At 43.3% G+C, this 18,747-nt stretch overlaps 1 protein-coding gene and 1 long non-coding RNA gene across 2 annotated transcripts; both read right to left on the reverse strand.

The window, feature by feature from the left end:
* Positions 1 to 1,930: 1,930 nt before the first annotated feature.
* On the reverse strand, positions 1,931 to 3,053 carry LOC133737404 (uncharacterized). The gene is made up of 2 exons (XM_062164963.1): positions 2,110 to 3,053; positions 1,931 to 2,039 (listed from the first exon to the last, which is right to left on the reverse strand). The coding sequence occupies exons 1-2, from the start codon at positions 3,051 to 3,053 to the stop codon at positions 1,931 to 1,933; spliced, it is 1,053 nt and encodes a 350-aa protein (XP_062020947.1).
* Positions 3,054 to 4,070: 1,017 nt separating this feature from the next.
* LOC133739684 (uncharacterized) lies at positions 4,071 to 6,265 on the reverse strand. Its single transcript, XR_009860755.1, has 5 exons — positions 5,994 to 6,265; positions 5,841 to 5,865; positions 5,720 to 5,770; positions 4,826 to 4,892; positions 4,071 to 4,131 (listed from the first exon to the last, which is right to left on the reverse strand). It is a non-coding gene; the product is annotated as an uncharacterized LOC133739684 (long non-coding RNA).
* Positions 6,266 to 18,747: the final 12,482 nt, after the last annotated feature.

The following is an 18,747-nucleotide window of genomic DNA, read 5'->3' on the forward strand; positions in this document are numbered from 1 at the left end:
CTCGCAAGGTACCCCTGAGGGTTTCCCTCTTGGGGATACAAGCCAAACTCCTCCAGAGTTTTCAACGTCTCGTTTCGTGACAAGAAGATGCAGGATAACGAACTTCTCGTCTTTATGCTCAAGGCATCAGCAACGACATTCGCCTTTCCCGGGTGGTAGAGCAAATTAAACTCGTAGTCTTTCAAATACTCCATCCATCTTCTCTGGCGTAGATTCAGTTCACGCTGAGTGTAGATGTACTTTAGACTCTTGTGATCAGAGTAGACTTCAAATTGCGTGCCATAGAGATAACACCTCCAGATCTTCAATGCAAAGACGATAGCAGCCAATTCTAAGTCGTGAGTCGGGTAGTTCCTCTCGTGCGGCTTTAACTGTCTAGAGCCATAGGCCACGACTTGGCCATTTTGCATAAGCACACAACCTAGTCCGTTCCCCGAGGCGTCGGTGTACACTTGGTACGGATCGACATTGTTCGGAAGAACTAGTACAGGTGCGGTCGTCAGCCTCGTCTTAAGCTCTACAAAAGCGTTCTCACACTTGTCGTCCCACTCGAACTTTGCGCCTTTCCTTGTCAGCTTGGTCAATGGTAGAGCGATCTTGGAGAAATCTTGGATAAAATGGCGGTAGTAACCAGCCAGTCCAAGAAAACTGCGGATTTCGTTCACGTTCTGCGGTTGTTCCCAATTAAGTACAGCTTCAACTTTTGAAGGGTCCACTGAAAGTCCAGCTGCAGAGATGACATGTCCAAGGAACTTTACTTCTGTGAGCCAAAAGTCACACTTGGATTTCTTGGCGTAGAGTTGGTGATCCAATAATGTCTGCAGAACTATGCGAAGATGATAAGCGTGCTCTTCTTGCGTCTTGGAGTAGATGAGGATGTCGTCGATAAAGACAATCACGAACTTATCCAAGTAGGGTCGAAACACTCTGTTCATTAGATCCATGAATGCGGCTGGGGCGTTGGTCAGCCCAAAAGGCATGACAACAAACTCAAAGTGCCCGTAGCGCGTTCGGAAAGCCGTCTTCGGTATGTCCTCTTCACGCACTCGCAACTGGTGATACCCTGATCGGAGGTCGATCTTGGAGAAGAACATTGCTCCCGCAAGTTGGTCAAACAACTCGTCTATCCTTGGTAGTGGATACTTGTTCTTGATCGTTACTTGGTTCAATCGTCGATAGTCTACGCACAAACGTAGCGTTCCGTCAGGCTTCTTAGCAAACAAGACAGAAGCTCCCCAAGGTGATGAACTCTTTCGGATGAATCCCTTGCTTTCCAGATCTTCTAGTTGTACCCTTAATTCGCTCATCTCGGCTGGTGCCATCCGATACGGCGATATCGAGATCGGCTCGGTACCGGGAACTAGGTCAATGCGAAATTCCACTTCACGATGCGGGGGTAATCCTGGTAGCTCCTCCGGAAATACGTCGGGGTACTCGTCTACAATCGGCACGTAGCTGTTGGACTCCATGTTTGCTTTTTCTCCTGCAGCGATGATGCTGTAACAAGCAAGCGTTCTCCTCCCTCGAAAACAAGCCTTCAATAATGAACTTGGAGGTAATAGGGGTTCTGCCATTTTTATTTCGAAGGTCTCCCTGCTTGGTGGTGTGATTCGTACGGCGCGTCGATCGCAATCGATGAGTGCTTTGTACTTGCTCAGCCAGTCCATCCCGAGAATTAGATCAAAATCATACAACTCGATTGGATAGAGATCGGCTTGGAGCTTCCTACTGCCAATAACAACTTGGCACTTCCTGTAGACTTTGTCTACTCCAGTCCCCACACCAAGCGGTGTGTTGAAGTCGAAAACTCCGTCTAGCGGGGTTGGTTCTAGTTCTAGTGACTCAGCTAACCATGTAGTGATGAATGAATGAGATGCACCAGTGTCAAGCAAAACTCTAGCCTCAGAGTTAGAGATGAGTATCGTACCAGCTAGTGCGGTGCCAGAGCCAGAAGCCTCAGTAGTCTCCCCACCGGTAATTGCATACAGTTGTCCACGTCCTCCTTGATTGCGTCCTCCACGGTTTCTTCCTCGATTTGCCTGGTTGGCAGGTCGTGGTGCAATGTTCTGCTGGTCATACCTCACTGTCAGTGGTTGAGGTGGTTGGTACTGCTGCTGAGTAGGGTTTGGTGGTCGGTAAGGTGCTGGCGATATCTGAGTCGATAGTGACTGAGCTGGCCTCGGATTCTGGAATCCCGAGCTAGAAGATGCTCCTTGTGAGTTGTTAACCAACGGGCAGCGAGCCTTGGTGTGTCCTGGTTGGCCACAAGCAAAACAAGTGTAGGGTGCAGTGCCCCGTCTTCCTGAAGATCCACTGCTACTACTGGAACTGGTATATCCTTGGGGGTTTCCTCCTCGGAGCTTCCTCCGGTGCACCCAGCGATTCTTCCGTGGGTGAGAACTTCCCTGACCATCCCCACGTCTTGGGTATGCAGCTTCATCAGCCTCGATGGCGTAGGCGGCGGCTACGGACTCACTGTAGCTCAAGGTAGTGTCCGAGCGTAATTCGCGTCGAATCGAGTCTCGGAGTCCCGCCATGAACCTCTGTTTCTTCATCTGATCGTCATTGGCGATTGCTGGCACGTACTTAAGTAGTCGTGTGAAGGCCACAACATACTCGTGAGTGGTCTTGTTTCCTTGGGTCAAAGCAAAGAACTCACTGATCTTCTGTGCCTTCAGGACAGGTGGAAAGAATCTCTCCAGAAAGAGTTGCTCGAACTCTGCCCAAGTTAGATCAGCGACAGTCCGTAGGCTACGGACGGTATCCCACCAGTTGTCAGCCTCCCCGACAAGCTGGTGTACAGCTAGGGACACACGATACTGCTCCGGTGTCCGTAAGATCTCTAAGATCTTATGAATTTGCTTCAACCAGTTCTCGGCCTCGCAGGCTTCACCAATTCCGTTGAACTGGGGTGGTTTAAGCTTGGTGAACTGCTCCAAGCATTGCGTCACCCTATATCTTTCAAGTTCCTCTGGGGTCTGTTCCGAGGCATTGCCTAGGGCTTCGAATGCCCTTAGCACTGCTGCCATTCTAGGATCGGGTCGTGGCGGCATCGTAACAGGAATCAAACTGAGACAGAACAAAAGACAATATGATTCACAAAGCTCACAACATGAGAAATCATAAACTCTTCAACGTCCGGTTGAAGTCTACAAATCAAAGACTTTTCCATTATCATGTGCCAAATGCACGATGTGGAATCTCCCTAATGAAGATCTCACGATATCATTTTGCAACAACACATAACTACGATGATCGGATTATGCAACGAATGAATGACTCTCGAAAAGAAGCAAAGTAGATAGGGGAGCCACGCGATGGGTTATGGTAGCGCAAAGGAATCTAAATGAGAAGCGATGGTTTTGGGATAAGGCGTCACAGGTGATTTGAAACTTCTTTCTTAAATCCTTTTCTTTTGCAATCGAGACAACTCGCAAGACAACGAAAACTCAAAAGATTTTTCCGCAAAGGTTTTTTTTTTTTATTTTTTATTTTTTATTTTTTTTGAAATAGAGAACACTTTTACAAAACCAACAAAAACTTTCTCGAAAACGTTTTTGGGTTGTTGGGTTTTTAGAAGTAACGCTTTTACGAAAACAAAACTTTTTTTTTTTTTTTTTTTTTTTTTTTTTTCGAAACCGGCTCTGATACCACTCTTCTGTGGCGACCCGAATGGGTATACCACAGCGCCGTAATATTAAGCCAATAGGAGCTCGACACGTCGTAGACGTACCGTAGACCTACCAACTTAATACTACAAGGCTTGTTAAAAATGCAAATTTTGGGAAAATGGGAGACCAAGAAAAACTTTTAAGAAAAGACTTTAAATCAACAACCCAACATTTAAAATAACAAGTCTAGACATGCTTAAAAATAAAGTGGCAAGTGCACTGTGGCGCCTTAGGGCTTACATCATAACCGAAATGAAAGGAGTTCAACAATAACAGTAAAACAAAGGGGTGAGGCGCGCTCCCAGGTAGGCGGACCTCACAGAGTTCAACATAGAAAGAGAAGCTAGTAAATCAATAGAGTACCAAATGGGAAGAACTTCAAGCAACAGGAACAGCAACACACGGACTCGGCCAAAGACCCACCTCTAATCCAAATCGTCCGGAATGACCTCGTGGTAACCTGAAATGTAGGGGTGAGCATTTCGTCCTCGCTAGCCCAATAGGGGCCGACCCAACCTTAGTTAGGTTTGAAATCTAATAGGTAAAACATAGCTACTAGAATATAGGTTGCGCGCATTTGTAAAATCAAGTAAAACAAATGCAAACAAAAACAATCACAGTTGTTTCGTTTCAGGAAATCATATGCGGCATGCTTCACACAATTTGGAGCTCCGAGATACTTACCTGCCGGCTAAAGTAAAATAAATCAGTGACCGATCTGGTTCGTCCTGAGTAAGAGAACCAGCCAACTACTCTGTAGTCCTTGTGACTACAAGTAGCGAAAGTGTCCATTTCCTGGCTCTGAGTCTCCTATGACTGGTTCACTGTCTGTACTTACCTTTCCTTGACAAACATAGGAGCACAGCCCCCTCCGGAGGTTCACGGTTATCGACACCGTGGGATCCCTAGGAATCTACGCGTCTAGGTCCCATTCACTTTCAGGTCACAAACACAACATACAAAAGGGTACAGTATCTCAACATGCAAGTCTAGCCTCGGTTTTCGCAATCAACAATTATCAGTTCTGAAAACACATGTATCGCGAGGCATCGACTAATGAACAACCAAAAATACTTGCAGGCAACATAATATCATACTAGAGCATTCCACATATATCGAAAAGCCTCTAACAAGGAAGGGACAGCTCACCCTACCTGGAATATATTGGCGTACTCCACACTCTGATGCTTTCCGCTTAAGCTTCCTTAACGATCGTGTTTCCTAAACCATTACTTAGTTTGTAAGTAATTATCCAGGTAAACATCATGATCAACTTTAAGTAATCGCGCATACTAAATCCTTTTTATTTCAATGAGGCCAATAATTATTTATTCCGACTTTTACCAATTTGGGAAACTAACTTCTTTCTTAAAAAGGAAGGCGTCCTTATCGCTCCGCTAAACTATCGTCAATCCGAGCGACCAAAGTCGAGTCGATCCTCACGTTTTACGAGGTCGGTCAACCCTGGTCAACTCTCGGAGTTGACTTTTGACCTTTGACTTTGACTTCTGACTTTTGACCAAGTAATCCTTTATTTACCATTATTTATTATTTATTAAAAATAAATAAGTAAATAATTATAAATAAAGTTTTACTTTTACTTTTATCCATTTACTTCTCATTTTTCACCTTTTCACTTTTACCATGACTTTTACCTCCACACTTTCACTTTTACCTTTTACCTCCTTTTTACCGAATTTACCTTTACTTTCACCTTCTTCACTTTTTTACCACTTTACCAAGGTAAAAACTCATTTAATCCAATTTTTACCATTTTCTTTATTTTCCCTTTTCTTCCAAGAACAAATCCATTTCTTTTCTTCTTCCTTTTCTTTTTCCTTTGGCCAAAACTACACAACTATAATTACCAAATCTTCAACAACAAAATTCCAACACTAAGAAAATTATGCTAATAAAATCCTACTAATTTATCCATCCTCAAATCTCTAATTTCACAATTTTTCCAACAACAACAATAGCTCAACATAAACCAAATCAATCAAATAAATTCCAAAAATTCTAGGGTTTGTCCAAAACCCATTCCTTACCATTTCTCCTTCAAAAATCACGTCATATACCTTCTCCTTGGCCTTCTTCACCTACAAATCCGTCCATAATCAACATCTCAACCAAAAACTCGAAAACAAGGTTGCATGGATAGATCCTTACCAAAAATCCTTGCCAAACCCATAGCCTAGCTTGATGGTTCAAGGAGAAATCGGGTTCATGCAAACAAAATCACAAACCCAAATTAAAATCTCGGATTTAGGAAGAAATAGGTATAGATCGAAGGATTAGAGGCTAGATTAGGATGGAAAATACCTTGATTTGAGCTTGGAAAGAAGAAATCACAAAAAGCCCCAATTTTAGCTTCGGGTTCTAGGGTTTTTGGGGGATTAAATGGCTAAATTTCTTGATTTTGGTTGGAGAAATGGAAAGAGGGAAGGAAGAGGAGAAAATCTGGAAATTTTGGTTGAAATCCGGATTCCGGCGACGGCGGCGACCGGCGGCGGTGCGGCGGCGACGGCGGCGGCGGCGATTTCCGGCGAGGATGAGGAGAGAGAAGCTCTCGGGTAGAGAGAGAGAGCTGAAGTGAAAATGAGGTGGGTTGAGGCTAGGGTTTGGAGAATGTGTTCCTTAAATACCTCTCCCAAATTTAATTGTGAAAAGTCGAATCTGCCCCTCCTTTTGGGCCAATGGGCTTGGGCTGCTACTATTTCATTTTCCTCTATATTTTCCTTAAGCCCACTCCGAAAATACAACACCAAACATCCTTATTTCTCCGACACTTCACCGAATCCTTTCGAGAAAAATTTTCCGAGCTTATCCTAAGCCTTGATACTTTAAAAATACTTTTCTAGACCCAAATTGGATTTTCTCTAAATTTCTTAATCCTTTTTAATGGCCTCAAAGCCTTAACCTAAGCGCGAATACTTGTGTACCATACGAATACGTAGTTTCAAACATTATACGACAAATTAAAATAAACAAGAAAAAGTACGGGGGTCTACAAAGAGAAAGGGAGATAAAAGGAGGAATTGTGAACCATTAGATCTAACAATGGACACGTGTTGTTATCTGGTATAAAGCTCAGGTAGCTCAGCTAGAAAACTAGCTCAGGAGAGGATCCTCTCCCCTTGAATACAAGTCGCACGACAAACCACCATTTTAACTTTGCATATATATAAATTATCCTAAGTTTTTATATTTATACCATGTCTCTTGAATTTTCTCTTGGTCGAACTATATCTCTTAAAATTTCAAACAAAAATTCATTAAACATTTTTTATTTTATGAGAAACAAAAAAAGAAATATATATATATATATATATATATATATTTTTTAAAATGGATAAAATATTCATTAATGTGAGTTTGTTTTCGGCTCAATTATAACTCAAGTATTCATTCATCTTCATCAAAGTACTTAGAAACAAAACAAAATAAAAAACTTGATGATGAAAATTTTCAAGTACTTGAGTGTATTCAAGGAATATAGTATCAATATAAAAGCTAAGGTATAACCGAATATCATAAATACATATTTTTGTCAAAAATTATAAGGAATATAGTATAAATATAAAATCTGAGGATAACATACAACATTGTGAGATTAGTGTGATGGTTTGTTGTGTGACTTGTATACAAGAGGTTCTGGGTTCGAGTTATGGTTGAGTTTTTTGTCAGTAGTGTGACCCACTCCTAAGCTAACCTGATTGCCATTCATAAAACATGATCCCCACATGAGTTAACGGAAGACTAACGGTTTGGACCTATTAGAACAAAGTTAAAAGTGCAGGGGTGTTTTTGATGAAATTAAAAGTTCAGAAACTGAATTGATTTTGGACCCAAACCACATAGTAGTAACTAATATTTAGCCGAAAAGGGTAATATATAATCCTTAAAATTTTGCGAGAATTTTTTTTTTTGTATGAAATAATTTCAATATATTTAAGAGTCAAAATGCATCTAATGTCGCACTCCTTTTTCAATACGACAAGAATAGTGTCACTTTAGTAACACAATTTGTTACACTCTATACCCAGAATTACCCATTTATTAGTCATTTAGACGGTAAACGATCAAAACTTTTACTTTTACTTTCGTTTCGATCATTTGGGAGGGTTCTAGGGTTGACTTTTTAATTGGTTCACATTTTGAAGAAACTTTCTTCACGTTAGTTGTAGAGGTCGTCAATCCGAATCCATACCAAAATCGGAGTTCGTATGAATAAAATACCATTTGTAGAAGTTTAGTTATTTCGTCGAAGCTTTCAGGGAAGAAACCGACATTTCACATTATGTTATATATATATATGAGGTAACCTAGCAGAGGGCACCCCCCCTCCTTCTCAGTGATGGTATACACACAGGGAGAGAGAGAGAAAGTGAGATGTGGGTTTGACCCGACCTGAAAGCTACACCCGGCAGGTCCGCCACCTTCCAACCACCATAGGCTTCAAAATGGATCAGAAAATGACCGCACCGCCCTCATTTATCAATCCATGGTCTTCATTTAGATCAATTTGGTCTTATATAGTGAGAATCGAGGCTATGAAACCCGACGGACCCGTGCTGCACAACCCGATTGCATCTTCCTCCTCTGACCATTATTGGCTGCCGTTCTACTTGGGCTTTGTAGCCCTTCAACCGTTGATTAAAACTCCCAAATGGTTTGGATCAATTCAAAGCATGAAGGCTGTACCATCGAGGTAAAATTTTGGTACCCGAAACTTCTAGAGTGTTTGGATTTCTCATTTAGATTTAGGCTTTGGTGTAGTTGTAATTGTTATTAAGAATGTTGAAATAAATCGATTGGTGTATAGATTATGCTCTGAATTGCAGGTTGAGGTGGCGACGCGTAGGACCCACGCATTGCCAGTTGTGGTGGCGCATGAGGAAGCGTATCACTTCCTTTGGCCATCTTTATTAGCTTGTTATCTAGAGTTCTGCATTAGGAACAAGTTTGTATGATTTTCGTTGCCAGGTCAACTACCCTCAGTGGATTTCCAACCTGGTCATGGTCAAGAAACCAAGCGGAAAGTGGCGAATGTGTGTCGACTTCAAAGGTCTTAACAAGGCATTTCTTAAGGATAGCTTCATGCTACCCCGCATTGATCAACTGGTCGATGCAACCGCTGGACACGAGCTACTTAGCATGATAGACGCCTTCTCCGGCTATAATAAGATTAAGATGCTCCCCGGCGACCAGGAATGCACCACCTTCACCACCGACAAAGGCCTATACTGTTACAATGTCATGCCTTTCAGTTTGAAGAACGCCGGTGCAACTTATCAACGGCTGATGAATGCCATGTTCGCTAAGCATCTCAGCAAGATAATAGAGGTATACGTGGACGACATGTTAGTCAAAAGCATCAAGGCCAGCGGACACGTGGAAAACCTCAGAATCATATTTGCCATTCTCTTGGCTTATGGTATGCGCCTCAACGCTGAAAAATGTTGCTTTGGAGTCACCGTAGCAAATTTCTGGGCTACATTGTCAGCGAATGGGGCATAGAGGCCAATCCTGACAAGGTGTAAGCCATCCTCAACATGAAGGCTCCGGAATGGAAGGTACACGTTCAGAGCCTCCAGGGCAAACTAACCGCTCTCTCTCAGTTCATCTCCAGACTCACTGACAGCTGCCTCCCATTTTTCAAAGTTCTGAAGAGGACCCACCAGAAAAAAATCGACAGGACCCCAAACTGTGAGGCGGCGTTCCAAAGTTTGAAGGAATACTTGGCAGCAGTCCCACTTCTTTCCATTCCTATGCAATGGGAGATATTGTACATCTACTTAGCGGTATCACCATCAGCGGTAAGCTGCGCTATTGTACGACGAGAGGACCAGGAGGAACTCCCAGTATTCTACGCTGGCAGAGGCATGAACGGGGCAGAGAGAAGATATACCCCCCTGGAGAGGCTCGCTCTCGCACTCATTGTCGCCGCTAGGCACCTCCGCCAGTACTTCCAGGCCCACACAATTCATGTCTTAACAAACCAACCGCTGAAGCAGGTAATGCAAAACCCTGAACACTCCGGGCGCCTCAGCAAGTGGGCCATCGAGCTCAGCGAGTTCGATATTGACTACAAGCTAAGGACCGCCATGAAAGGCCAGGCGGTGGCAGATTTCATCGCTGAGCTCACCGAGCGTCAAGATGAACCCAACCCAAGGGCAGAAGAGGCATTACTACAATTATGGGCTATAAGGACATCAAATAAGGACACATAATTTTTGTAGTGTCCTTGAAGGTTTTTAAAGACACACATCATTTAATTGAAATTTTTAAGGGGAGGAAGAGTGTTTCAACGACACATGGACATCTTTAATGCTGTGTCCTTAAATTCATTCAGCCCCAATTCGCTTTTAGGAATTAGTTATTTAGAAGTTGTTGATTCATGAGTATCTGTTGACTGCAATTCCTCCACACAGCAGGTGTTGATTTTTCTTCCAGCAGCTGATATGTGGAGTCACCTACTGTCATTCCATGGTAAATTATATTTGATGCAGATACATTATGAAATGGTTTCCTTGTTTAAAATAATATTGCTTCTTTTCTCATGTTAACCTCTTATACATTACAATTACTTCATAGTCTGTTGCTCTCTTACTTAATGTTAAAAAATTAGACACTTTGAGGCTGTGGTTATATCTAAGTGGGGATTTTGAGTTCATGTATGTAATACTGCCTATTTGGATATTGTTTATTTAGCACAAGATAAATCAGTACTGACTGCTGCGTTCCATTGGTATGCAACAGATCTCCCATTTTCCTTTATAGGAGCAAATGATTATATATGGTTTACATGCTCTATACAAATTTTTAGGCTTTCAAATTTGCTGGACTTGGTATTTCTGTAGGCGTCATTTGTTAGAATTTCTTAAATTACTTGTAAAATATAATTAGTTGTAAACGTGACTAGTGATTGAAATCTCATTTATAATGATAGGCCTCAACCAAATGAATGTTCTGGAAGTGATCTTGATGGAGATATTTACTTTGTTTGCTGGGACCCTGAGTTGATTTCTCGCAATCAAATCCAACCTATGGATTATACCCCAGCACCAACTATAGAGATGGATCATGATGTCACAATTGAGGTTTTACTTTGACAAATCATATGTTGTGTTAAACTGGGAATTTCTTCAACTATAAGTTGGATTTTTATTTTTTATTATTTGGTCTTCCAATTAAGATATTTAAGTGCCAATGCTTACTCGTCTTTCCCTCCCTCCCTTCCTTCCCTTTTCTGGAGTGCCAGTATATACTAAAATAGTGCTATATGGAAATTTTGCTGACAGAGAGCGTGGTAAAGCAATGAGCCCTCCATGCATAAAGCTCGCGAAGCGATTTTCAACTGTTGACAGAGTACTTTTCCCAGTTGCTTTTGACCATAAAATTTAAGAGTCTTACCCTTTGCTTTCACTCTTTATTCTTGATTATATCAGAATTGATAGTAGAAAGTCTTTGACAGGAAACATGGAAGATAAGCAAGGGGGAGATCAATTGGAGCAAGCTGCTGAGGCCCATGATACTGCAAAAGCCACCTAATAAGCTTGAGGTAGGGGAAAAAAATGTTTTTAAGCTATTGGGATTATGTTTCTCTTAAAGAAAATTCATTTGGTGATTTTGTTAAACTCAATACTTTCATTGTTTGAATGCATTGATCACTTGGTATTGCACAATTTCTCTTTTTTGATATTGAGTGAAAAAAAGGGCTACTTTATATTATGATTTATGCTTGCAGTGCCCAGTTTACTTCTTTGTTAATCGGATGCAATTGCATGCTCTGTTTTCATACTCCAAAGTTGCATCAAAGTACCCTTCAAGGTTTCTCACAAAGTAATTTTTACCAAAATAAACCAACTTTTAAATTTAAAACTTCATATTGAGATTAAAAACAGCTTTGCTGAATTTCTGAGGAAGCTACTGATCTGTTAACTTTGAGCTCTGTGTAACCCTACTTACTGATCTCCAAATGTCCTGAATTTTTGACATGTTCTTGTCCTGTTAGCTAACAATTGATCTGGAAACTTTCATGTTATTTGGACACTCAATATATTTGGTGAATTTTCTAAATCAACTGTGGAGCTGCGTTTGTTTTTAAGAAACCTGACAGTTCAATCAGTTTGCATCCATCTTTTACCTTACTTCTCAAACTCCGATTAGCTTGAAATTTTAGTATGTTGTACCTTGAGATGTCTGCCTTCATTCTGGAAAATTTCAACTTCATTGTTGCACAAATGAATTTTTAGTAAGTCCCCGAAGCTGAACTTCATTGGACTTGTTGTCTTTGCAGTTAGTACTTGTTTTGGATGGTATGAATTGAGTTATATATGTAGAAGCAATAGCAACAGCAGAAGCAACAGAAGAAGAAGCAGCAGCAATAGTAGCTAGTGCTTTGAATTAGGTAGTTAGCTTCAAATCAGTTGTAGTAGTACATTTGATCTGGTGTCGGACTTGTGGTTTTTGCAGGCTACTTCTTTTGGATCTTAGATATATATTGATGGATGTTCTATATATATATATGGACTTGTTTGATGTGTACTCGATGTTATGCACACAATTTTTATAATATGAGATCGTATTCCCTTGTGGATTTAATGACTCAATTTTGAGAACTTTGAGAACACAATTTATGTGTCTTAGTATAGAAAACATGACACATGAGAATGCATTTTTGTGTCTACTTATGAATTTAAGGACTGTTTACAGGTATTTGAGGACACAATTTGTGTCCTTGTATCGAAAAGAGGACACACTTGATAGTGTATTTTGTGTCCTCTTATAGGTTTAAGGACTCTAGTTCTAGAGGTTTTAGGACACAATTTATGTGTTCTTGTATAAAATAGAGGACACATTTGAGTGTGTTGCTCTTGTGTCCTCTAATAGATTTAAGGACTCCATTTTCAGAGCTTTTAGGACACAATTTGTGTGTCCTCATATAAAAAAGAGGACACTTATTTCATAATACAAGGATGTAATTTAGGTGTCCTCTTATAGATTTAAGGACACCACGTCCACAGCTATTAGGACACATAAACTGTGTCCTTGTATAGATAAGAGGACACATTTCCAGTGTCCTTATTTCGGACTTATGATGACACCCAGATAGAGGACTCTTTTTTAAAGAGTCCTTGTATGTATTTAAGGACATGGTTTCAGTGTCCTTAAATCATGTTATTGTAGTAGTGAGGCCAACACAGAAATGGTAACCGCTGAGGAACACCGAATACCTTCGGTATTATTACAAACAGTCATGCCGCTACCCAAGAGCATCTTGACTTAACTAAATTTTTGTTCAATATTTAGCTAAGGGAAGCTACCCAACGGGTACAACCCCTCTTTTGTAAACGCTGATCTTTCAGCCATCAATGAAACGAGGAATTATTCAAACCATTGTCACCAAGTCTAGCACAAAAGGCAACTGGCAACGCCAGGAATATTCAGTGGACCACGTCCGCTACATCGTGCACTTGGACCAATTTTAATTCCTTTAATGCTTCAATGAGTAAACAAAAGCAACGTCAAAACTCTAGCGGTTCATCAACATTCAAACAACGCAATCATTAAACAAATCCACACTTGAAAAATTTTTAGAGGCAAATAGTAAATGCTTCATATATTGGGGGTCGGGACTCCCCGCCCAAAAGTATTGTCAAATTACAAAAGCAAGAGGCCTTAGCGGCTTTACAAAAAAAAAAAAAAGAGGAGAGCAACAGAAGCAGGAGCACAAGGCTCAGGTAATTTTTAGGGATTATCGGGAGCGGTTGCGACTTCTTCATTGATCACCGGCGGTTGCTGGGCGCCCATGCGGCTAGTTTGGTCAGATTCAGGAGCAGTAGGACTCGGCGTCACAATGGTACCATCCGGCCGAGTATGCGCCGCCATGAAGTTGGCCCGGGAGACTTTAGAATGGGTAGCCAGCGAAGTCCGCTGACCATCATCCGCCTGACCATGGTCACTCTCGCCGCTGCCAGAACGTACACCCTCAGGCTGAGCTGCGACAGGCCCACTCGCCGACGCGGGCGGTTGACTCGACGTGCTGGCGGACTGGGATTCTTTGACCCAGTCAATGGCGCCTTTCTGGTTCAGCAACTCTAGGTTGGCAGCGGCACCAACTTTGCTACCTCAGTCAGGGCTTGCTTGTATGTCTCAGACTGCTTGAAGGATTCCACGGCGGCGGCCTCTGCATGGCCCTTCTCATTCCCCAGCCGGGCGACCTCTCCCTCCAACTTCTTCAGCTCCGCAGTCTTGGCGGCAGATTCCCGCTGCAGGATGTCGACCTTCTTACCCTTGGCCGCAACTTGGTCCTTCAACAGAGCTATATCCTATTCCAGGCGGGATACGTGATCGTTCCGCTCCAGGTCCCCCTCAAGAGCAACGTTCAGCTTGCCGCGGGCATCCAGCGCGTCACACTCCGCCTTGGTCAGGCGCCGCTCGACATACTCCAGCTTGTCCTTGGCCTTTTCCAACTCCCTCTAGAGACCCTTGATCTCCTCCCTCATCTGCCGCTCAACCCGAGGCTGGGTCGATGCCGCTAAGAACAGATCGTGCAGCCCGACGGATAAGTGCCCTAATGCCGAATTGAACGGAAACTGCTGAATGACCGTCAAGCGAACGGTCCCATCCAATCCGTCGAACCCGAGCCGCTCACAGAGGTGGAACAAGAACTCCCGCTTGGGATCGGTCAAAAACTCCGCATAGACAGAGAACGAGTCCAAGCCACCCTGCTGCACCTCTCCAGCGACAGCCACGGCCACCGCCTGCGAGGCCTGTTTCGTCTTCTTTTGTTGGCGGGTCCCTATGGTCACCGCGTCGTCTGCCTCATCCTCCTCATCAGTGTCGTTGCGTCACCACTTCCTCTGAAGTACCGCTCATGTGGCACCAGCGGCGACAGGCCTCGAGGTCACCTGCGGCTCCAATCCAGCAATTGTAACGGGTTTCCGCAATGTCCCGCTGGCAGAATCGACGCTCTTTCATCCTTCGTCGGCGGCCGCAGCTTCACAACCCCGGGGAGGCGAAACACCCGCTTTAGTCGATTCACGGCGGCAACAGTCATCGGCCCGCCCGCCTCATCCACTGGGGTACCGTCATGGAGGACCCAGGCTGACTCGATCTCTTCTCCGCCAGCCTCTCCCCCATCAGCGGAACCGCTAGCGGCACTATTGCTCGCTAGCCTCTCCTCACGCCTATTATGGGCGGCAACATCCTCCCTTGCCCTAGAACTCTCTAGACGCCCTGCACGACCCATTACCACTTCCCAGGGTATGGTCTGTAGCGGCTCGATGTCTAGTGGATCGGACAATGAGGTTCCTGCATAGGCAGACGGACGCAACGAGTCAATAAATATCCTATCCGCCACGCTGAGCGACACGTCAGACCAGGAATCCTCACTGCTCGAGATCTCTATAACGCTAGCCATCGCACAAACCCTAAAACCCAAGCCAGTCAGTCTCAAAGCGATCTAAACTATCCCTATGTCAGTTTTTCATTCAAGAACGTCAAGAACAGCCACCCAGAAAACCCAAAAATAACCGAAACAAGAACACATAAATATACACCCAAAACCCAGATTCGACCATCTAGAAACTCAATAAACCTCAACTCTCTGTCAAACACCTCAACCCATCCCCAAAAATCATCCTAGACCCTCAGAACACATCGATCGGGGAAGAACAGAAATCACTCCAAACACCAAAAACTGAAACTGACAGAAGCAATAAAACAGGGACAAGATTCAAACTACGTACCAACCTGAAAGATGGGAACTCTGGTGCTCTTGATGATGCTCATCTTCGCTTCAAGCGGTCTCCATCCTCCAAAGATTGGTAGTTTCACAAAAATTGCAGACGCTTCTTCTCTGATCTCAGAGCGAAGCTGGAAGACGACGATATCAGTGCAAAGTACAAAGTGTTGAAACACTCGGTTTCCCTCTCTTTTATGTCAACATCAAACCAATCTAAACCATCCGCTGACAAACAACATCGCACGACAGCCATACACGTGCCCACGATCGCACTTACTCTCCGGATTAACCGAGGCGACGCCTCCGTTACAAAATCAATAATTACTCGCATTGATGGCGAGGATGCGGGTGTGCTGCGGGGACGTTATTCCACATGCTAACCCAATACATGTCGGCCTCCGTCAGACGAAGCGTCTGTCCGAAGTAACCGTCCACAAATCAGGTATATTAACCGTTAAGCGAGACAGTCTCCGCTAAGCGCAACACCACTAGCGGAACTTCTCCCTTTTCATCTTGCAAGCGAGACAATCTTCGCTAAGGGCAACACCGCTAGCGGAACTTCTCCCTTTTCACCTTGCAAGCAAGATAGTCCCCGCTAAGCTCAACACTGCTAGCGGAACTTCTCCCTTTTCACCTTGCAAGCGAGACTGTCTCCGCTAAGCGCAACACCGCTAGCGGAACTTCTCCCTTTTCATCTTGCAAGCCAGGCAGTTTCCGCTCAGCGCAACACCGCTAGCGGACTTCTTTCTCGTAAGCATCAAAGTCTCCGCAACACTTCTTACCGCCTACTCCCAGCGGAGGGATGCCCGCCAACGGTGATTCCCGAGGCAGCGCCTCATAGGGACAATGACCACCACGCGGTGTTGCAGTCTAACCATGGTCCTCCGGGACAAAGGGGACACGTTAACACAGTCTTCAACTGCCCTGATCAGGCACGTTGACCCCCGCCACTTGGGTATCAAAGATTGGGCTCGCTACCCAACACCCTCTGCTCAGCGCAGCTCCCCTAAAAAAACAATACACCGACCATACGGAGGTCCATCTTCGTCGGGGAGTGGGGGACTCCTTGGGGGGCCTAGCAGGGGCCCACCCAAAAGGGTATAAAGCGTTTGCTCAATAAGTCCATGGTTGACAACGCACTGACGCTAATTATGCTTTTGCAAGTCTAGAGGAAGTAACGCTTCAAACCGCTAAGCAACTCCCCAACCAAGATTGCCTTCCTTGACTGGGGACTTGGGGGACTTGTACTTACATGAGCATTTGCCAAGCATAATCAGCTCTAATGAGCCACGCTCATGCTACCGCCAGTGATTACACGCATTTCTATGCATGTAATTGTATCTGAAATACTATAAATAAGTTAATATTCAAGTCAATTATTATGTAATTAATCTATTTTTATTTATTTTGTAGCAAATAAGTGGAGTCGCGGAAATTGAAAGCAAAGTGTGCAAAATCATTATAGCAAAGGTGGAGTTTTCAACAAAGATCGATGCAGTCAACTCCCTTGGTCAAAACATCCTTAATTAACCATTAGTCTTAATTAAATGGTTAATTAAGGTTAATTATGGGCTGCACGTTAGCTGCATGTTAGCTTAATTGAAAGAGTCCAAAACCCATGATTTGGTAACACATGGCAGCAAAACAATTAAACATTAGGGTTTAATTATGCAAGGAGGAGCAGGTGCATTTCTTTGTTTCTTTTACTGCCAAAACACATGCAGACCACGTGCCCCTTATCCCATCAGACCCATCCTTTCCTCCTTCTGACGAAAGCAGCAGCCCCATCATGTGCTCTTCTCTCCAGTCAATCCTAGCCGCAAGACACCATATTTCTCCCTTTAATCACAGCCATCCATTCATCATCCACTTCTTCCTTGGCAAACAGGCACACACTGAGACCACATATATATTCATAACCTCACCCATTAATTGACTCACCCTAGAGCGCCGCACCACAAAACAGAGGCAGCCCTTTGGGCTGCTCTCTCTCCTCCATCCTTCTCCACCCTTTTTCCTCTTCTCTTTCTATTTTATTTTGGTATTTGAGGATTACTCACTCAAAGCTTCTAAGCATCAAAGGACTTCATCATCATCAAGATTTGAAGATTGGGTAAAAATGGGGAGCTATAAATCAAGACTTGTCATAATTGCTTCATAGCAATTGTGACTTGTTCTTGTTACTTCTCACTTCTTTTCACATTTTCCTCTTTATTGATGTTTGTTGATGTTAATTTAATTATGGGTAGTGAGTAATTTCTTTGTTGGGGGTTAGGGTTGTGTGCCCTAACCCAAATTTGATGTAATAGATGCTTAATTTAATTTATATATGGAATTTGTTAATCATTGGATGCTTGTGTTTTGTGATAATTGGTTAGAATGCATGCTTAGGAATTGTCAACTCTTGGGTATGTGTTTTAATAATTCTAGATTAAAATTTAGGGGATGACATCCTTAGATTTTAGAGCTAGAACCCCGATTTAATATTCGTGGGAAGTACAAGCATGGTTCACTACACGATTAGCTTGATCGCAATTATGGTGAGCTTGGTTGCCTAATTCCTTGAACTCTAGGCCTCTTGATGTGAATTAGTGACCCTTGAACCGGCTCTAATTCATGTCAAGTGAGTTCCTACGGCCCTTGAACTGGAGTAGGAATACCATGAAAGAGAATTTCGGCCCTTGAGCCTTGAAAAGCCTTGGGTACGGCTTCTACCATCTTTAATAAATTGCACGTAAATCAAATTAGCATCTAGAGCATTGAATTAGGGTTAGGATTCATCCCTAACTACCAATCCCATATCTATATCATTTCTTACTTTGCTTTGCTTTATTTAATTTAGTTGTTAGTTAAAGTCTCCATTTAAATTCTTGCACTTTAGTTGTTAGAAATGCAAATTACATTTTCGGTGACACATTCTACTTCATTGTAAATAGTCATCACTAGGCTCATAGCTTTGATTAGGCTTCGGTGCGAACCAAAGCCGAGCATTGCTAAGGCTTGGTGCCTTAGAGTAGCATTTTTATTTATTTTCTTTTTCTTTTTCTTTGTTTGCCAAGTGTCTTTATTTCCGATTACCCAAGAATTGTGGGTTAGCCACTAATCCCCGTGGTACGATAACTTTGGACATAAGATTTCCCTATCTTGACAACGATACGTACGCTTGCGTAAATGTGTATCAAGTCAGCCAGCGGTACAAACTCCCACCAGCGGAGTGACCTACGGAAACAGAGCCAAGCAGGCTACCGCCCGAGCCCCGGCTCACCTCCAGATCACCGCTCACGTGCCGCGTCAAGATGGCATCAGAAGCTCCAGAAGCTGGGA

This window comes from Rosa rugosa, chromosome 3, assembly GCF_958449725.1.
Source record: "Rosa rugosa chromosome 3, drRosRugo1.1, whole genome shotgun sequence".
Lineage (NCBI taxonomy): Eukaryota > Viridiplantae > Streptophyta > Magnoliopsida > Rosales > Rosaceae > Rosa > Rosa rugosa.

Bases quoted from the DNA above. Each gene is read 5' to 3' on its own strand.
- LOC133737404 (XM_062164963.1), bottom strand. From the start codon at position 3,053: ATGCCGCCACGACCCGATCCTAGAATGGCAGCAGTGCTAAGGGCATTC. The intron at 2,040-2,109 runs GTACCAACCACC...CCTGCCAACCAG, and splicing joins CCAAACCCTACTCAGCAGCA to GCAAATCGAGGAAGAAACCG.